This window comes from Echiichthys vipera, assembly GCF_963691815.1.
Source record: "Echiichthys vipera genome assembly, chromosome: 8".
Classification (NCBI taxonomy): domain Eukaryota; kingdom Metazoa; phylum Chordata; class Actinopteri; order Perciformes; family Trachinidae; genus Echiichthys; species Echiichthys vipera.
The window spans coordinates 11060437-11082411 of NC_139833.1; the positions used below are offsets into that span (position 1 = coordinate 11060437).

General features: G+C 41.6%; 1 protein-coding gene across 1 annotated transcript; it reads right to left on the minus strand.

Annotated features, from left to right (window-relative positions):
* Positions 1–4541: 4541 nt before the first annotated feature.
* Positions 4542–21928, minus strand: gsk3ab (glycogen synthase kinase 3 alpha b). Its single transcript, XM_083919137.1, has 11 exons — positions 21857–21928; positions 21555–21740; positions 15207–15394; positions 14900–14983; positions 13430–13540; positions 9037–9167; positions 8596–8800; positions 8174–8269; positions 7229–7415; positions 6972–7049; positions 4542–6522 (listed from the first exon to the last, which is right to left on the minus strand). Exons 2-11 carry the CDS (start codon positions 21727–21729, stop codon positions 6455–6457), a joined length of 1323 nt encoding a protein of 440 aa, XP_083775263.1. The 5' UTR covers positions 21730–21740; positions 21857–21928; the 3' UTR covers positions 4542–6454.
* Positions 21929–21975: the final 47 nt, after the last annotated feature.

A 21975-nucleotide genomic window follows, 5' to 3' on the forward strand; every position in this document is an offset into this window, starting at 1 on the left:
GCATCCTCCCCACTGAAGAGGGCCCTTTAGCACACGTCTTGACTCCCAGAGGACACTTTAGCACATGTTTTGGTGCCTAGATGGCAGTTTAGCACGCATTTAGGCTCCTAGAGGGCACTTTAGCACACGTTTTTGCTTCGATGAGGGCACTTTAGCATATATTTTGGCTTCCAAGAGGGCACTTTATAGCACGTTTTGGCTCCCAGGGTGCACTTTAGCTCACATTTTGGCTCCTAGATGGCACTTTAGCACGCATTTGGGCTCCTAGAGGGCACTTTAGCACACGTTTTTGCTGCCATGAGGGCAATTTAGCACGCATTTGGGCTCCTGAGGGCACTTTAGCTCACATTTTGGCTCCTAGAGGGCACTTTAGCGCGCATTTTGGCTCCTAGAGGGCACTTTAGCTCACATTTTGGCTCCTAGAGGGTACTTTAGCACACGTTTTTGCTGCCTTGAGGGCACTTTAGCACGCATTTGGGCTCCTAGAGCGCACTTTAAAGCACGTTTTGGCTCCCAGGGGGCACTTTAGCACAGCAATAACTGCTTCATATGACTTCAACTGCACTTGAGCAGCTGAGAAAGTTTATTAAATCTACACTATATAGCCTTACACTTATCAGATTTACGCTCCACAGAGTGAGAACAGTCAGCTGCATCAAGTATAATACACAGAGGTCAGTGAAAGTATAGACTAGCCCACTCCACTTATTCCCCAGAATTACACAGCGCCCTGATGTGCCCCATTGGCTGATTGGGAAGATGAGCAGCTCCTCCAGACTGCTTAGCTTCACTCCAAATGGTATTAAAGAGCTGGCCGGGCATGCAGCCAGAAGGGCCGGGGCCACTAAGGCGCCACAGAAACTATGCAATCTGCCCGACACATCGCAGGATAACATTATTCAACCTTGACATATCATATCACCACAGTGACGACTTAGCAACAGTGTTTTTCATTGAAGGCTACGGTTCAGAGACTGCAGGTCCCAGGAGAGGAGGGCTGTCAATTCACGCAGCGCTGATTGCTCAGCATCCCCACACCTGCACCTTCATCTTTTTCTTCCTCTTCATCTCTCTTGTGTTGTTTCTCAACATCTCTACCTTTAGGCATGAGAGCGCAGATGGTAAAAAATAGATAGATAAATATTAAAAAATAGAGGATACAGACACTATATGATATAATCTGAACACTGATACCTAGAGATACACTCAATTCATTTTGGTGATGTACAAATAGATATTTTCATCATTAATAATCAGATTATATTGCCAATTAAATGTATTTTGGCTGAATTTTCTTCTGTTTTATGATTTTGGTTGATATTAAATAACAGCGTAGAAAGGAACATTCATAAAAAAGAACCTATATAAGTTAGTAGGTGTAAATTGTAATGCTACCCAACAAGGTCACAGACAAAAAGGTAACAAAAAATAAACATTTCTTCACAGTTAGCATGACGATGTTAGCATTTAGTTACTACACTTTGCATGTGTGTGCAGTTTGCTGATTTCTGCCTTTCTGATATGAAGTTGCACGTGTTACTATGTATTAACTGTATTTTATGTTGTATTTTTTGTATATTTTTCTGTTTTTATGTAGTGTCTAGTGTTTATTTCGTATTACCGTTTCCTTAATACAGTCAGTATTCACCATCTTTATCAGTGTAGCTGGATTTGTGCCATAAAACTGATAATAGACTAATTTTGGGAGTCACCAAGAGGATCATTTTTTGAACTTATCAAGTTTTTTTCAGCGTGATTCCTCATATCTTAAACAAAAAATGCAGATGTTTATCTAAATGAAACAAACACAACTTACACCTATTCATCCCACTAGGGTTTTGTTACACAATAGATCCATATTTGTAAACAGAAACCATAGAACATCTTTTGTTTTACGTTTTTGCAATGACACCCAAGTCTGGTGAGCTTTAAAGATCAATAACGTCTCAGTTGAGTTATCTCACAACAGATTGTTTTCAGACTCCCTTATATATCTGATTTGATTTTTCATTATGATGGATTTTAAACGAATAACAAAGAACCTCCAGTATCACAGGATTTTTATTCCCCATGGCCCTGCAGAACGTTCTAACTTAAACAAACACTATGTGAAGCAAAAATCTTTCTTCAGAAATGATCACACAGTGCAAAGTGTATATTACATAGAGACAGGGACGGGGCCAGGACGTACAAGGGCAAAGTTTTAATTCATCTGTGCACGACTTGAGGGTCACACTTGAGGGTCAGACTTAAAGGTAACGAAGAAATTTTAGTCAAGCACCGGGCAGCAAAGGTTCTGCCAGAGCCTATAAATATTTTCTACTGAACAGGGAGAAAGACGAAAGAACAAAGTTCACAGACACCCTGAGACGTCATTAAATCTTGTTCTCTTTTTGCAGCAGATCTGGTCTGAATGAAACATTCGAGTCGCTCTTTCTTGGTCCTTGTTAAGCGGCTGTGAAGATATTCAGCCGCGTTTGAGCTGCGTGCCGAAGGTCCTTGAAGTCATGGAGTCAAGTGAGTCCTGAATTAAATGTGATGTTCAGATATCTTGAAACAAAAGTTAGACATTTGACAGAAATGTTAAAATATATAAATACACCACCACCCAACAGTTCGAATACCAGCATGTCAACAGTTTGTGAACCAGCCTCCCCCTTGTTCTCACGTCTCAGATAATCAAACACTGGAAATGCAGTATTTCATCAGTCAAGGTCAACAACATTTTCACTGACATTTGCAACAACACGGTTCCCATAACAACCCTTCTGATTTCATCATTTAGAAACTGGTCCTTCCCAGAGTTCACTGATCTGCCCGACTCCACGTCAGCATCATTTCATTAAGTCCTCCATGAAAAGGTTTCATAAAGCAAGTCCCATGACTCACACCTGATAAGCAATACGTCTTTATATTTTGCACATTTACTGTACGTCATGTCTTGTATGAGAGAGGCCCAAGAAAGCGAAGAAAAGGTAGAATCCTTCCCTGTGAAATGTAGAGAAGTAAAAAAATAAATAAATAAAATATAGCAAAGCACAATGACCTCAATTATACTGAGGAATTGCACTTGAATAAATATACTTAATTACTTGTATAACTCTTATTTTGTTGCGTCATGGTCAGATTAACCTGAAAAGAGGCCTTGCAGCAAAAATCAGCCGCTTGTCCTCTATTAAGCACCCTTTCCACTCTTTGCATTAGTTTTTCCACACCTAAATATGGGAACACGATATACTGGTGGCAGATATTTGTGGATAATTGGTAAAATAAATGATTTGTTGATCCAATAATGGAATGTCAGTAGATAATTATGTTCTTTAATATTCACTTCTGCACTAATAAAACTTCTGTTCTTGCACTAAGTTGGATTTTAAATGCAGGTAATTTGTTTTCATGGAGTATATTATGTCACTGGTGCATAGTACCTTTCCCTAGGTAAAGACATTAAAACCTCCTCTGAAAAAAACAGATTGAGATTTTTTTTTTGCAATTTCAAGGGTTATATTATTGTATCGGCCAGAACAAAAAGATAATTAATCATTATTGGCCCTGAAATTCTATATTGGCGCATCCCTTCTGGATTACTTCTTTGAAATGAGGCTGTGTGGTAATTTGATAAAACACATTCATCCAGAAATACACAACATATAAACCCAATCTTAAGGGAGTTGTCCATAGACATTAAAAAATATATATATATCTATGGAAACAAGCTGTTCGAATTTCATCAAGACTTGTATCCCCACTGTGATCACGTTAACACAGCTCCCTTATTCAGGTATAATTCAATCATGAATGTGAGACAGGAACAGTTTCATCACTTTATTAATGAGTTTAATTATTTATACCAACAAACAAAAACTGTCTCTCTCCCTCCATCCCTCGCCATCATCTCCTTTATCCAACCGTTCTGTTCCCAACAATGACATTTTACCCTCCAACAAGGGTGATAAAAGAGCAGGGTCACAGCAAATTAAAAACAAAGAGTGACAGATCAGAAGATGGGAAAAAAAACGAACATTAAAATAGCACATTTAGTCGGCTCTTCATTTAGGAAAAAGTCAGGAGTACTGAAAATAATGTCCATGGTCTGCCTGCACACATACATTCCCTGCAGCTGTGCTCAAGAAACTCACCAATTACTCAAACCGCACTGAAAGGACGAACCTGTCGCACGGTAAGAGATAACAGGAGAAGGTCGGACAAAGGAGATGATACATGTCAATGGACAGATTCAATATTCCCCCTTTCCTCAACACACACACACACACACGCACACAAACACACAAACTGATCTGTGCTCCCTAGATCCAGAGGCTTGTAACATTCCCTTCACCACACACGCACGCACACGCACACGCACGCACACACGTACAGTATCTTGGATGTGAAATTATTTTGCATGGACTAAAATTTGGAATAAAAAAAACAAAAACCCTCAATTGTACCACCCCAGTGGAAAAGAATAGAACCCCCCACACCCCCACCCACCCCAAAAAAACACAATACAATAAATAAAACAGTTATGACAACATTTATGGGGGGAAAAGGGAAAGTCACAAAGAGAGAAATCGAGGGAGAGAGAATAAAAATGAAACATTTTGTTCTGTTTTTCCCCTCCTGAACCAGGGACTGAAATGAACTCGTATTTACAGACTGCGACTGAGGATAAACAGCCCGGCCGCTGCTGCACCGGTCTACTAGAGAAAAAAAAAAAAAATTACAAGAACAACAATATAATAACAATAATAACAAAAATAACAAAATAAAAGGATATTTACAGTTTAGCAGTGAAAAAAGGAGGAAGAAAGGGGGAAGCAGAAGGAGGACAAAAAGGAATGGAAGGGGAGGCTCCAAAAGCCGTTGGGTTTCTGGGGTTTGAGCATCATTTCTGGTCTGATTATTACTGAGATTAGTGGAAGTAATATAGTGTGGTCAACTTGGGCTGAACGAACATTTGCGTGGTGAAAAAAAGAAAGAAAGAAAGTTCATGCCGAAAGTGGACTGTTAGGCCGAGTAAATCATTCACGATCAGTTCCTACCACGACCGCAGGACAAGAATAACATGATATGAGCGTCACAGGCAGGCTGTTTGGGAAGTGGGCGGAGAGTGTTTCAACAAGTCTCTTTCAGAAACCAAACTAAATAAATCCAGAGCCCTCCTCCTGCACAACTAACTGTACACTAGCTGAGATGACAATGACGAGCCAGGTGAGCAGTGAAAGCAGCCGGCAGTCTCCCTGCACCTGATTCTTCCACATAATCAAGCCGATGTGAAACTTTGACACTGTGAAGTGACATAATTAATTAGATGACTTCACTCTACGGGGCTAGGCAACCGTGTTTATGACATGCGACACATCATTGAGGCTTCTGTATTAGATGCAAGTGGAGCCCCGCACCGGTGGCTCCCTCTGTGTGACGCTAACAGCCGGACAGTACACATTGTTCGCCCCCCCTTTGCTTCCCCTCTTCTCCCTTTGGAGATGTGCAATACTCACATGAGAATGAACATGAAACGCTTGGTTTTCCAGCTTAACCAATGAAATCATGAGCTTATACTGAAGAAAATGTGCACTCTGCTCCCTCTCGTTCACATAAAAAGGCAGTTCAGGAGCTAATATTCAAATAGAAGCATAAAGTAAAGACAGGCTGTGGTGCCCTCCTCTGTAATAAAATCTAAAACCACCTCTTATCTAAAATGAGCCATAATGTTCTGGTATCAAACAGGGACATTTAAAATAATTATTTCGTAGTTGTTCACGATTGGGCTGGGTGAACTGACAATACTTGTGTAGAGTTCAGGGTAGAAAGTGACAGAGAAGCCACTTGTCTACACAGTGGGTTGTACATTCAAACATGTACATTACAAGTGTGCCATTTTTTACCCCACAAAGGATGATTGTCAATATTAAATCAGGCCTTATACACGGCCCTCATTCTTAGCTCTATAGCCAAACAGGACCTCATTCCATGGCACCACGGCCACACATAAAATACCCTAATGCAAATTAAAATGAACATAAAAAAGGGATAAAAGTCAACTGTAGATTATAATACAGAAAATCCACATGTACACCGCCTCCTCATCTCCCAAACACCCCAACCAATTTAAAGTTTCTTTATTCTAACAGACCAGACGAGGGCCACCATGGACTTAGAACTGCAGCTTATATTAAGCCCTCGCATGGCCACATAAACATCCTTAAAACAACTCCACACCTTCCTGAGGCTAGCAGCCACAGAAATAGCTTTCTATCGGAAATGGTTAAAATTCAGGGGAACTAGCAATGCTGAGTGTTTATGTGGGTGTGTATAGTTGTTTCTTTTCTATTTTAAGGGTTTGGAGCCGGGGGTGGTGGGTGGTGAGAGGGGCTGAGAGGGAGAAGAGCGCAGGAGAGAAAAGGAAAATGGGGGAAGACAAAAGAAAAGATGACAGAGGGATGGATGCTCAGGTGCTGTTGTTGATGGATCCAGGTGCTGAGCTTGGCTGGGCGGTACTGTCTGACACACTGCCCTCTGCAGGGGGAAAGAAGGAGCACACGTGTCACCAAGAAGTCTCAGGATTAAAAGATGGTTCTTTAGTGACATAATTCACTGCCTGTCATGTGATTATAATGAGTCTAGAAAATAAATATAAACGTCTTTCAGGTGATATTAGTAAAGTGTGAAAAGTGGTCTATTGATATTCAATGTCTGGGAAAAGGCTACTTTTAAGATTGGGTTTAAAATGGGACAGGGTTAAAGTTCAGATTGTGGTTAGAGTCAGATAGGCCAGGAATGCCTTTTTAAGTTTCACTGGACAAATCTTTACTTGTAATTATTTTGTAAATTCACTTTTGCTCCAAGATAAAAAAACAAAGCCATAAAAATACATGAATAAACGTATAAAAATCTCCTTGTCAATACGTTCTGTCAATGAAGAAGACAGCATCAAGCAGAGTTTTGTTTTTTGTTTTGATACATACCATGTGAGGCAGGCGATGTTTGTGCACGAGCGTGAGGAGGAATGAGTGTGGAGTTCAACTGGGGCTGGATAGACAGCTCTGAGGGAGGAGAAGAGGAAAACAAGTCTTTAATTACACATCAAATGAAACATGCAGGGTGTCGGGGACATGACAACCAACCGCCAGCAGCAGCTAAATGAAGGTCATCATCATAAATACAAGTAACACCTGTGGAGATGAAGGAGAATAAAGAATGATTAATAAGGAGGTAAACTGACCAACGGGACTGAAGTTGAAGAGGAGCGGCAGTTCTCGTCCGCTGGGCAGGCGGGTGTTGGGCTGGCGCAGCTCGTCGAAGAAGGCATGCGCACACGCCTCCAGGGGAGACAGCCTGGTCACCGGCGTGTATTCCAGCAGTCTAGAGCAGAGGGCAATGGCCTCTGGTGGGGTACGAGGCTTAAACACCTGAGAGGAGAGATATTTTGGAATTTGGTTTTATGTAAATTCAAGGCTTGGAAAGACCGAATCGATAGGATCCCCCCATAGCGATAGGGTAAAACAGAAAAGCTATCTATTGCCACTTTAAGAGTGGCAGCATCAAGGAGAGGGAGGCCATGACGGAGAACACGACGGTTCGCCTTTTCGGACTTGACACCATGGCAGTCCGGGAAATACACAAGCTGATTTTACTATATCCAAGATCTCTGATTACACAACTCTTCAGAGAGAACAGAACGATCAACAACAACAGCTTCAAAGTCTTATTATCCGGTCTGGGACAATAAACAACATTTATGATACTATTAAGCAAAGAAAACAAAATTCAGCGGCTAAAGAAGGATTATCTGATTACTACGATGCATCCAACACATGATTTATGGTTTTTGGAGTTGTGCGGGCTACTTTCCATTACTATTTAGCAAAAACACACTATTAACTGTGCCATATTGCTATTAATTTCCTCTATTTTAAAGCTACAATAAAAAAATACTGGGTAGCAGCATCAGTGTTTATAAAACTTAAACGTCTAGTGTACGTATTTGTAGACGTAATTTGATAAGACCATTTTTTTTATTTGGATGTTTTCCCGTGTCATTCTCTTATCCCATAAAAAGGGTCAAAACGCTGTTTCAGAGATAATATACTTTATATTAAGACTAAAGCCTCACACTGATATCGGGATAACTGCAATCGAGGGTGAATATTCAGTGGTGGGGACGTACCTTTGTCCAAGGATGTGCTTTGATCTGAGGGAATTTGAACTCTGTGTAGTTAGGGTTCATCTCCCGGATCTGCTCCCTTGTTGGTGTCCCCAGGACCTGACAAGAAATTAAATGTAATATTAATTAATATGAACCACAATCATGGGTGTGTCCCACCAATAATACATCCACACAAAATGTGGATGTATTACAAATGTTCTTACACTATTTAGTGTACAGCTTGCATTGTAATAATACCTGTATTTAAATGTAGCACACGATGTTTCTTTTTCACAGTTCTAACAAATGAAGGACTGTTTCTTGATACTCAAAGCAAATACTGACAGCAGTTTCAATTCCAAACTTTACACCATGTATCCTTTCATCTAGCAGCTTGTGCAGTCACTTGGCTTTTGCCCAGGTTTGTAGTTTCCCTACTGTACCTTGATGATCTCTACTAGCTGGTCCACACCGCTGTCCCCAGGGAAGATGGGCTGGCCCAGCAGCAGCTCAGCCAGCACACAGCCGGCCGACCAGATGTCAATGTTGGACGTGTAGTCGGTGGCGCCAAAGATGAGCTCTGGGGCACGATAGTACCGTGAGCAGATATAGGACACATTGGGCTCCCCTCGAACTAGCTGCTTTGCGCTGGAAGATGGGAAAAGTAAGAGGAAGCATAAAAAGACAGTTATGCCTTAAAACCCCAGCATGTAAGCAACCAAGACGGAGATATAAGAAAGAAATATGACAGAACAACACAAGGAGAGTCAAGAGAGATGGCTACACAAGCTGACAGCCAGCCAAACACACACTCTGAAGACACAGAGTCAAAACAATGGAAAGAATGGAGACAGACTTGCCCAGAGGCAGAGGCTGGTACTGACCTGCCAAAGTCGCAGAGTTTGAGAATGGCCGTCTCTGGGTCCACCAGGAGGTTCTGGGGCTTGATGTCTCTGTGACACACGCCCTGGGAATGGATATAAGCCAGACTGCGGAACAGCTGGTACATGTACACCTGAGGGGGGAGGTGGGGGGCAGAGAGGGTTGGCATGAGTCCCGGCAGTGTTTAACAACAGAAAATGCACAAAAATAAAGCAGACACGCATTTGAGGACACCCAAGTTCACTTTTGTCACATGTTTTATCTTTAATGGTCTAATGTTTAGTAAGATGGGTGCTGTCTGAGCTCCAAATCAGGGTTTCTACAGGGTTCACCAAGTTACCTTTTTAAATGCCGCACAGAATTTAATACCTCTTTCATTATCATACTGAACAAAGTATGATGGAAAACTAATGGGGACAATATGGCTTTGAATTATCACATTTCTTTAGGTACTTCCCAGCAGTATATAACCATCATTACTAATGAAATAATTACACCGATTGCACCCTGGACCCGGGTAGGTCTGAGAACAGATTGATAGCTAAACCAATTGAAAATGATTTATTCTATTTAGTTAATTTAATTTTTTTGACATTTTTAAAGAACTGACAGTAGCTCATAATGAGATGAGCTTTCACTCTCCTGTAGGCCCAACTACAGGCAACTATCAAACTTTTAGTTTATAAATGTATGACATTACTGCATTGTATAAATTCACATATTATAATGTGTAACCAGGAACTTAAATATCATTGCCCTTAAGCTGAGGTCGCACAAGACCACCAGTCGGGAGTCAGCTAAGGCAGACTGGTTGCCATATCACCATTAATGGTACAGGAAAGAAGAAAAAATATTATATAATATATATATATATATATAAAATACAGTATATTCTATAAATGAGAAAATCACTTTTCTGTGTAACTATTCACATACTGTCTTGAGGGATCACAGGTTAAGCTTTTTAAGGGGTCACAAGCCAGACAAAGTAAACATAAGCTCACCCGATATGAGACTTAGCTAAAGTGCTGGGGCTATTGACTATAGACTTAATGGAAAATAAATCATAGGCACACACAAATCTGTGCAGAAATCCAAGAGAAGTTGTCAGACCTACATGACGGGGTTACTGTGCAAAGCCGAGACGATATGGAGGGAAAGCAGCGATGTTCGGGGCTGCAACGTCGAGGAACTGGACACCCTTTTCGGGGAGGACTAGTTTGAAAATATGGATGGCAACGAGCTAGGAGCTTGTTTCAGTGAGCAATGCATTTGTCCTCAGCAAAGCTCACTGGAGTGGCACCAGTACAAAAAAACGGAGCGTTCTGCACTTGCTGATACCTGTCACCTCTGTGCCAGTGGAGCCCGTGTTCTCCACAGTGGGATTGATCATTAACAGAATGAGAACGTGAATTTAATTACATTTTTGTAAGGAAACAATGTTGTGAAGTTGCGGTTGTGAAAAAGAAATCCTTAAAGGCTAACTGTGACGGTTTTTATTGAGAATAAGCATTTGGTGTTGGGTAGGCTGTATTGCGGTGTCTCTTTATAACCGCAGAAAGATGCGTTGCATTCTAAAAATAGATTTTGAAAAACGAGTACTTGATCGGTCCTCGAGGATTTGATGTGATCCCTTAATCTTGGAATGAACTACTCGTGCCCATCCCTAGTCTATATAGATTTTCATCACTTCAATATTTGCCCTAGCTGTGTTTTTGGGTGCACTGTGTAGGTGTGTGTTCAAAGACGCAGCTGTGTGGTGTCTAATGCAGCCCGCAGTGGCGTGTTCCTATAACAAAATACCATACGGGTGAAAAATTCTCCCTGAAGATGTCCAACTATCCTTATCCAACCCCGATTTGACATCTGTCTACAAATCCTAGGTCAATTATGTCATTCTCAAATAAAAAATGCTCACACAGTTACATCTGCACTCATTTAATGTCTGTAGAGAGCATCTTAATATGACAAATCACTGTCATCATCACCATTATTACCCACATGATGCAGTGACAGCAGGCCGGCCACAGATTACAAAATGATTAGGGACAAGATGAGGAATGAGAAATGATGTTTAAAAAAGGGAGCAGAGAGGTGAGGGAGAGGGAAACAATGAGAGATACGGCACAAAACAATGGAGACCCAGGGGACTAGGAGGGGGAGAAGAAGACCCCAGACGTGCTGTGATGGAAGTGTGTCGCTGGAGGACAGAGGGATGACAGCGAAGAGAGAGATCAGTATGAATCTCAAAGCCACGGGGGAGCAGCAGGCTGAGGAAGGGAAATGGGCCATGAGACAGCTATAATGTCCTCTGCTGCTACAGACACAGTAAACACACAAACACTCTCCCTAAAACGAACACCCTTTTAGACAGGGAACCAAGTGTATTGCAAGCAGATTAATTCCAGCGGGACCATCTTTCCCTTTCTGCTTTCATAATCCTTTAACAGTGAGCTGTCTGTGAAAAACAAAGAGTTTACATCCATGGGCAATTACTGAACCAAATATTGTTTTCAGTTTCCACTGAAATTTGTTAAAAGAAATACTCAATAACTGGTTAAACTCAACTCAAAAGACTAGGACGAAACATTTAACCTAATGCCAGAGACAGAGAATGACCAAGCACGGTAATCGCCGACTAATCCTGAACGTACGTAGCACAAAAGTACAAGTCAATCTTAGTCCAAGTCAAATATGAGCGTTTCCATGTCAGAGTTGCCAGTTGTGACTTAAAGTCTTTTTAGAGTGAAGTATTTACAGTAGTATACATCAAACCTGGAAGGAACCATGAGCACAGATCTCTGCCAAAGATGCACAATTCTCAAATTTGGACCATATTGAATTTGTTTGTCTTTTGTGGATTTCCTAGAGAGCGGCACATGTTTGGCAGTCTGGATGTCAGGGGTTCCCAAAAAACTACAGAATGCAACATTATAAAGTAAAAATAAATATAAAAATAATATAAAGTAACAGATAAAATGCATTTTAGAAGCATCGCTCCACATCGCGGCCAAAATGAACCCAGTAAAACATAAAACATAACCTCTGCAAGTTTTGGAGAAGGAAAGACTTAGGGTACGTCCACATGACTGGTGATAACCTTTTTTTTTTCTCATTCGTTCTTAAAAAGTTTTCCGTCCACACGGACTTGGCTCAAGTAATATCTGCGTCCACACGAAACCAGTGAAACCGGCTAAAAACGCTGTAATACACATGCCGGGCCTGGATGTAGCGCTGCAACTGCCACAGAAATACACCAACACGGAGAAGAGACGCTGAGTCGCTGTTGTGTAGAATCATAATACAAACACCGGAGAGTTTGTCTCCAAATCTGGCGACTTCCCAAATCCTCATCCATCCTAGAGAGAAATCTGTTGACTGTTTCTCGTGTTAGTGGAGACTTCTGATGCACCAATCACTCTGCAGTTAAGTGTCCTCAACGAGCAGAGGGTGTTGCTGTGAGCCCCTTTCTCGTACCAAAGCCACTACTTTTTGCATCCTTCTTGGCAACTTTATTTAGAAAAAGATACTAGCAACCAATTTAGCGACTTACTCAGACCATCAGGGAAAAGGGAGAAATACTGAATATGGCTGGCCTAAGTCATTCCCATGCATGTGACTCAGAGGAAAGTTCAGTCTGTGGGTCCGTGTCTCTCTCCACGCAGCAGCACTGTTGTTGTTATGTGACACCTCGGGAGTTAGAGGTCGGAGGTGTGGAGATGACGGCATCGTTAACAAAAGTATGCGTTTTCCCCGTCCAGACTACAACGCCACGTGGGGCATTTTCAAATATTCCCACGCTGGGAGCTGGTTACAGAAAAGACCGTTTTCAGGCTCCAAAAATGTGGATGGTCAGACTAACCGATACTAAAAATGTGCGGTTACAGGAAAGCGCGTCCTCCTGTAGACGGGCCCTAAGGCTGTCCAAAATTGGCCAAAACGTGTTTACACCTTATGTCCATAAGAGGGCAAACCAATATAACGGGAGACATAATTACTTGTATAGGAATATATATATTTTTAAAACAAGCATTTTAAAAAGCTCTACATACCCATCTTGTATATAAAAACATAATGCCCTCTATACCATAATACTTAATTTAAACACTGTAGACCTGTCTCTCGCCCTCTCTCTCAAGAGCCTGCAGCAGGACATGATGTGGATTACAACGCAGTTCGGCCAAAAACAACAGTTTCTTGCCGTTCCTTGAAATTGACAATTTTGGAGTCTGCACTTACCGACAGTCACAAAAATGATCGCCTCTCTAGTAAAACATTTGTGTTCTTTGAGGCGTCTTCTTCATCCTTTTTTGCTTTCTTCACTAGGAGGAAATGCCCCGCAGCACACCCAGCTGTGTGTGTGTGTGGGAGTGTATGTTTGCCGTGCGTACCCACCTTAACATAGATGATGGGGATGGTGGTCTTGGCCTTGTTGAAATGCCGAGCCACCCTGTACACTGTCTCGGGAACGTAGTCCAGCACCAGATTCAAATACACCTCATCTTTCTGGAAAGGAGCAAAAAAGGATAATTAGAGGTGGAGTGTAAAATCTGAACTACTTTAAATCTAATGTAATGTGTATAATACAAACCAATCTCATAAAAGATGTTGGGTTGTACATGGGGTGAGTAAGCAAACCGCAAATAACCATTGCAGCTGTATTCAGTGATTAGTCATGTGGTTGAAGATGGCTTTTAGAAAGGACAACATCTAATATTTCTCTTACACTTATTATCTTAAATGGACATTTGCTGCAAACAATGGGGAAATAAACAATTGTTGTTGATGCAGCTCATTGATACGTTATAATTAAAACACATCTATAACTATGAGTGTTAACACAGTTCGCACGCCTTAGTAAATATTAAAAAGTACAATGAGTGCAATAGCTAAGGCGCTGTGAAAAAACAATTAGCCTAAACCCTGGAGTGTAAACAACATCTGACATACAGAGGAGGATATTAAGCCTCATTGACGCCAATGTGTAGACTTCATCTATAAACTGTTAGGGCTGTACGAATAGCTAGAAACTTCATTCATAACCTTGGCATTCAAATTCTAAATCAACATTTGCCTCTTTGACTATTCAAACACACTTTTTATGCATTGTTGTTGCAGACTAAGATTAGGCTACATTATAAAGAGTATTATTCATACTATTGTAGAATTAGATAGGCGTGACTTCTCCATTAGGTGACGGTGCTATGGCCTTGTAGATAGCTGTGTACTTTGACTGTTTTTGTATTTTTAAACATTAGTATTTTGAAAGTATTTCTCATGTCAAAGAAACCACTGTGTTTGTGTGCAGTGTCCAGTGTGAAGAGGTCTTGGTTCTCGAGAAAGAAAAAAGCAGCGGTACAGGAGGCCAAGCAGTCTGTCTGTTGTGAACCGACACGTTTTGAACGGGCACTGTACTCGCTCATTATAAAATAAGATACATGAATTTCTACTTTTTACTGCAGCTAAGTTCAAAGCAATTACAAAATGCCGTATGTGCCATTGCAGTGCCATAAAAATTAATCTTGATCTTATGAAGTATTTTGTGTCTAGAGCGTACGATTTACAAGTTATGGGTCAAAAGCCACCATTGGCCGAATACAGCTCCTGTTTTCTCAGATGCAGATACACTTAGAGCAAAAACAAACCCTCAATAATAATCTGAGCAATTCCGCAAAAGTGTCCGAACCCTTAAAACATTAGGTAAAGAGGGTGAATTTAATGCAAATAAAGACCAGGATCAACGTGTCTAAAACATGTCTGTGAATCATCATTGATGAATGCAACATTAAATGGCTGGGCGTGGAGGCAGAGTGTGTAGAAACTTGATTCATACTGCGTAAGGACGTCAGGTCAATGGATACACACCTTCTCTCCACTGGAGTAGAAGAAGTAACGTAGCCTCACAATGTTGCAGTGGTCCAATTTCCTCATAATTTGCAGCTCCCTATTCTGCAATGAAGAAAGGAAAAAAAGGATAGAAATGCAAAAAAGCATGAGTTGTGCAAAAAAAGGCAAACTGGCACGGGTCCATACTGAAGGACATCATCTTCTAATCCAACGAGTGAAAGAGTAAACAAAGTTGTTTGCTTCTACCAAATGTCACAACAACCTTCTTTGTAGAATGTTTACAGCTCTACCTTAATTATCTCACCGTAAGCCTGTCTAAACGTACCTTAAACCTCTTGTCTTGGAGAACTTTCTTAATTGCCACCATCTCTTGACTGTCGATGAGGCGAGCCTGGTAGACCACACCAAAGGAGCCATTTCCTATAACCTTTATATCTGTATAGGACACTTCCTGTGGGCGATCAGGGCCCTGGCCGGGTGTGGCTACCACCGTCGTCACCTTGCCACTGTCTCCTGTGGATGAGAGCATGAACCGACCTTGTTAGAAAGATCCTGAAATGATCAGCACTCTCCCTGCCAAGACATGCGCTGTGGCTTCACACCAAAGTTACATATGTAACGTTTTGAAACATACAAACATTGTAAAAAGAAAAAGCACCATATTGTTTAAACATGTGAGAAACACAGATACACGATCCTTTACAGTTCAGCCTTTAAACTAGTGTTATTTCAGGCAGGGACACAACAAGCCCGCGGCCAACTGTCGGTCACAGTCGGGCCTGTGGTGAGCGACCATCACCAGTTTTTACGCCACTCAGAGAAAAATCACTCTGGCTGTACAGTCAGTGCACAGGAAGAGAAACAGAAGAGAGTAAAACAGGCAAACGGCTAAAGTCTAGAGGCTGTGAAATCGACAAATTGATTTTAAAAAATCATTATTGTTCTGTAGTGCACAGTAAATATAATTTGTTTTTTCAACATGGGGTTGTGTTGTTAATGTGCTAATGTGATTGTCAGTCTTCTGGTTTCCCTTTTTGAATACAGGCTACCCCCTGTACCACCGCTCCTCACACAGGCGAACGTACATGCTAGTTGGCTGACGGCTGCAGTCTTTTTGGTGTGTTCAAGTGCCACTTTTTGGAGGAGAGACAGTAATCACCAAATGAATTAACCAATAAAATGTATTTTATCTTTTCCCGTAGTCAGCTTTTTTGCTTCACTGGCCAAATTTCTCTGCTGGTGTTTTTTTTAAAGTCAGCTAAATGTGGTTTAAACTCAAGTAACATGAGTGCCTGAAGCAGGTTCAGGCAACCCACTTTTAACCCAGTTCAGATGATGCGTGTTGACCCATTCAGATTACAGGTTTAACCAGAGTCTCTGTGACGTCCTGAATTGGGTATTACAGTCTCAATCAGTTCCAGCTCAGCACCTCTGCAATCTCAATTACCTCCATGTCCCCTTTTCAATAATATACAAACCCAAAGGATAAGTCGATACAACCCTTGTGTTAGAGCCAGTTAGGCACATAGTTGGTACATTTCTAATGTCATTACCGCATGTTACAGATGTTCAATTAGTGCTGAAGTTGATACGACAGTCCCTAGTAGAGATCGCTGTTCAACGCGTCGGGACAAATTCTCAAATAGGTGTTGCTTCACATCACTTTCATATTCATCTAACATTCAGTAACCCGTCGTGCCCAATGGATTGGCGCATTGTCATCCCGGAAGAGGCCCCTCCCATCAGGATAGAAATGTTTCGTCGTAGTATAAAGGCGGTCACTTAGGAAATCAAGGTCATCTGAGGACGTTAATTGCTTAGTTGTATAATGCATTTATACCTGTATGGAAGCATTTGCATTCGTTATGTACATCATCTCTACTCATTTATTCAGGTGTTTTCCTTTAATGTGTCACCTGTCTGTATATTCTTGTTATGTATGACGTAGAAATTAGGCAAAGTGGAGAGGTTCAATATCTAACAGTAACTGACAGCTCTAGTTAGGGCCAAGTGGCCACTCAGTGTTTTACGCCTGCGCTTGGTTGGGTCAAGAATGATTTGACAAAATCGGCACCAGAAGCAATGACACTGGGAGGAAAGAACAGCAGAGAAGAGACCATTGCCAAAAGGCTTGTCAGAGCCTGTGATAAAAAATTGCGCGGACAGTAGCACACCCAGAAGTGCTACCATTTCCAGGGCTTGCTCACTTCGCCTGTCTCAACAGGACCCCTCCTGAACTCTGGTAGGTCTCAAAATGGAGTCAGACAATGAAGCATTTTGGGTTCTCCAGGACAGTGATTTTGCTTCATCAATTGCGATTTCTGTCTTAATGAAAAACATTGAATTTTTTAATACATTACAAATAAGGTAACCCTTACCAGTTGACTATTGATAACAAAAGACAACTTGCTATTTTTGCAATTATCCCACCCAAACCTTTTCAAAGGTTGTTATTAAACAGCAGCCGATGGCATATCCACATGATCGGACTAGATCTGATCTCTGCCCTCAGGCCAACAGGATATATTCAGCTTTTGAGATCAGCCATTATGGGGCTTCCTGCATATTCCTGCGGTCTGTATTTTAGGTTCACAATACACTGTTCCTCTGCATTTCCTTTTTGCATCACTTTCTCCCACTTTTTTAAACAAGTTAAATCAGAGGGGAGGACATTAAATATGGAGCAGCTGTGGCATGATAGTGCCTTGAATAATGAATGCAAAGATGAGCACTTTCTGCGCAGCTGTCAGTGAATAGCTTTGGTTTCTGATACGTCAACGCAAGCCTGATGAGTAAGAGAAAAGGGGTGAGCAGAGTGACTCTCATCACACCCACACTAATAAGCTATTAGCTTGGAGCTTGTTTGTAAGTGTAAAACTCAAGCCCACCTTAAACTTGATAAAATTATCAGCGGTTTATTGTTCTAGGAATTATAACAGTACCATGCCTGATAACAGATGTACACTGGGTGTGTATCTCCCGTTTCTGATTCTTATACAGCTGAACTGGGAAAAGAGAGCACAACATTGGATCAGCACTTGGGATCTGTCGATGCCCAGTTTTGATCCATTACAGTGATCTATTTTCCCTAAATTTAAAACCTCTATATACCAAACTGCATGTATTGGGATAATTTCTACGTAAAGTAACATGAGGCCAGAGATCACTGCGATCGCCCGGGGACTCAATACTGAGTTCATTCACAGACACAAAATTTCATGATGAAGAAAAGTGGATTGGTCTCGTCTCCACGCTGTCACGTCACTTTGACTTAACTACGCTAGAACTCTCACTTCCTTAATGAAAGATGACCTGATGTGGATTTATATAATGGACGAGCTGTTTAAACCTATGCACAGATTATATGGATGAGATTAATAGGTCGGTAGACCTAGATCAGCATCTGTGCATCCCTTCTCTTGACCATGCCGCTAATAAAGTGTGCATGTTTGTGTGTCAATTAAATGCTTTTTAAATGGGTAACTAGTGTTAGAAAGGTACATATCAATATTTAGGAGCAAATAAGTCAATTTTGAAAATACATGAGTAATTGAAACAAGGTAAAACTTTAACATGGCCTCTCATGTGTGAAAACACTGGAGAACAGGAATTAAAGGGGTCATGTCTTAAACCCCTTTCAGGTACAAAGCAAAAAACGTGTCCTTAGCACAGAGTATTGAAGACTGTCAAGTAATGAAAACTGAAATGCTCACTCAAACTCTGCTTAAAAGTTGATCATACAATTTTGATTCAAATCGATTTTTGATTGTTTTATTTAGGCAAAATTCTTAGACAACTTCTTGTGTTCAGACTACATTTAACATTTCAGAAATTTAGCTTTTGTTCAATGACAAGGGGCTTTGTAGGGGCGAAAAGGCTTATATTCCTCAAAATATGGCATTTAAAAAAAAGGTGCTGTTTTGGAATAGTTACTGAGAAAACCAAGGAATTACATTTCCATTAGTACCAAATAATTTCCAACAATACCAAGACCTAAGAATGAATTTGCGACGGATGTTTGTCGGGTCACTTCTAATCACTTTACATTGATGATTGTCATAATCTTTAAAGGCACGGTGGTGTGGTGGTTAGCACTGTAGTCGAATCCCAGCTGGGGCCCTTCTGTGTGGAGTTTGCATGTTCTCCCCGTGTCTGCTTGGGTTTCCTCCGGGATCTCTGCCCACAGTCCAAAGTCGTGCCCGTGTTAGGTGCATTGATGACTCTAAACTGCTCGTAGGTGTGAATGTGAGTGTGAATGGTTGTCTGTCTCTGTTCGTCTCTATGTGCACTGTGATAGACTGGCGTCCTGTCCAGGGTGTACCCCGCCTCACGCCCAATGTCAGCTGGCCGGCTCCAGCCCCCCCGCGACCCCGTTAGGGACAAGCGGTTGAAGAAGAATGAATGAAGATGAATAATCTCTAAAGGCTTTGATCACCCAAAAATGAATATATATTTTCAGTCATTCTCTGCTGGCCTGTCGCCTCCTGCTCTCAATGATGACTCATGCATTTTAATATTGACGAAGACACCGTTTAGTTGTTCCAATTGACAACATTTCCCTGTCTATTGTCAGAGAACTGAATGAGTATAAAGTACTGATTTAATCGTGGCTTGTAATGTTGATCAAGAGCAGTTATTCTTTTACTGCTGCACCAAAGCCATTGATCAAATCACTATTACATGCTGCCAAGTTCTGACAACAGTAGAGGTTCATAGTGATATCTATCTTGTGTGACTGTATTGGCAAAATCACAGAGAGAGAGAGAGAGAGAGATAGCAGAAAGTGACCTTAACATTGCTGCTACACAGCATCTGACCATGTCCGTCAATCAGTTTTGTCAATACGCAAAAAAATTGATCCCCGTGCCTTAGATGTATCCAGTTGGGCTAAGTTTTGGGTGTGAAAATAGTCGGGTTAGTTTGGACAAAAGGCCAAAAGGTAGCAATGGTAAGATGTTTTCAGATTTAGCCAACATCGTGTTGTTTCTGCAAGGTCCAAGCACCTCTGACACAAGAACAATGCTTTCCCAGAATGCAGCAGATCCTGATGACCAAGACTAAACAAGGGAAAAGTGACCTTCGATTGAAAAGCACTGGATGTGAATGAGCCAAATCACTCGATGAAGATCTGCTGATTGGCTGCATGCACTAACTTCAGCAAAGACTTAGGTCTACTACACAGCAGCTTGAGCCCATGAACTCCAATTAATTTACTTAGTTTGTCATTTCACCTGTTCTAGGCATTAATTATTGATCAAATAGTATTGTTTTCTGTCGGGCCTCAGTTTTCGTTTCCTGTTTTGAAAATGCTATTTGACACAAGAGCGGTGATACTATTTTCTTCTGTCTCTCCGCACACCTCTGTCCAACCCTACAGATCTTCAGCCAACTGCTACCGCTGCATACATGACCCCTGAGCATTCTGCAAGTTCTTGTCATCACACCAGCAAAAGCAACTGGAGCGACTTTGCTGTTGGCAAACCAGAGTTTCCAGTAGAGGTGTCAAAACGGCGAAGACAGTGAGCAATCATCAGTGTAAAAGTAGACCGCCTACTTAAGGGAATAATGGCTTCTTCTCAGGTGTACAGAAATGTAACTCAATTCACAACTCGCCTTCCACTTAGGGGACACTGACACAGTTGCACAGGCAATGTGCCAAATAAGGCTTAAGGTTCAAATTAAGGTTTCGGGGGGCAACCGTGGTGCAGGAGGTAGAGCGGTTGTCCTAATTACTCCCCAGGGACTTTTCAGCTGCCCACTGCTCCTTAGCACGGGTTAAGAGCAGAAGTAAAATTTCACTGCATAGTAATTACAATTGTACGTGACCACTGATCAGTAAAGTTTACCAAACTCTGTCAACTATTCTGAGGTATAAATCTGACTTCCTGAGTGAAAGCACAGCTTTATCAGTTTAGTTGTTTTATTAGTTTAAGATGATCTGAGGTGGATTTATGTACTGGACCAGCTTTTTAATCTATGCTTTCACATATGCACAAGTATGAACATTCAGGTGAGTAGTTAGAATAGATTAAGTTGGACTAAGGCAACCATATGCTGTTTGAATAAGTATCTGGATATAAATAGTTTAGGATATTTTCACCGATTATACTTTCCATTTCGTCAGGCTACCACCCGAGGTATAGTATCTACCAAAAACTACCAGTGCAAGATAAGACTGGACCAAAGACGTCGGCTTAAAAAAGTTACACCAGATCATTTTTAACCTCCTCTTTACAGACGTTAGCAAGCTAGCTTAGCTTCCACGTCTGAAATTAATGAGGAATATATGAGACAGGCCGGCTAACACCAACTCTATTCTGGAGTTACAGTGTAAAAACCATGGTTAGATAATGTTGCCGAAAACATTTACATAACGTTCATTTGCCGTCGAAATATCCCCGGCTTCAGCTCTAAGCTCGCCTCCAGCAGCTAAAGATAATGTTAGCTGTGCGATAAAAGCCCTTGATCGCTTAATGGTTCGTTAATGAAAAACACAGCTAACGTTAGCCGGGCAGCTAACTGAAGTTAGCTCACCAGCTAACAGGTTAGCACCGCGACAACGATCGACACCAAGTCCACTCCAACACATTTAACCTAAAAATAACGTCCATCAGGAACCGTTGTAACAACATTTATATTATACTGGTGACAGAAATCCAAAAATACTACTCACTCGGAAGTTTCAGATTCCCAAAGCTCGTCGAGCTGCTTCCACTGGCTTGTGAAGCCCCAGTTTTTCCTGTCGAGCTTCCGCCGGCTACTGCTGATCCGGCACCGGCTGCAGCGGATCCGGGAGCTCCGGGAGGCTCAGCGAATGAGCTGGTCCTGGCCCGCCCGCTGCCGCTCATATTTGTGTGAACTAAAGCCGGGGCAAGGTTGAACGGTATTAGCAACCAGACCGGCACAAACTTAAGCTGTATGTATATGAGTGTGTGTGTGTTTTAATATTCGGTATAAATATAAAACTACACTTACAGCGTTCTGTATAGGTTGCCCCGTCTCCCCCTTTCTTCCTCTGTAGAACGGTGATGGTGGGGGGACTGGGGAGTTGACGCACGACGACGCAACGCTCGCAAGGGTTTCTGGGAAACGAA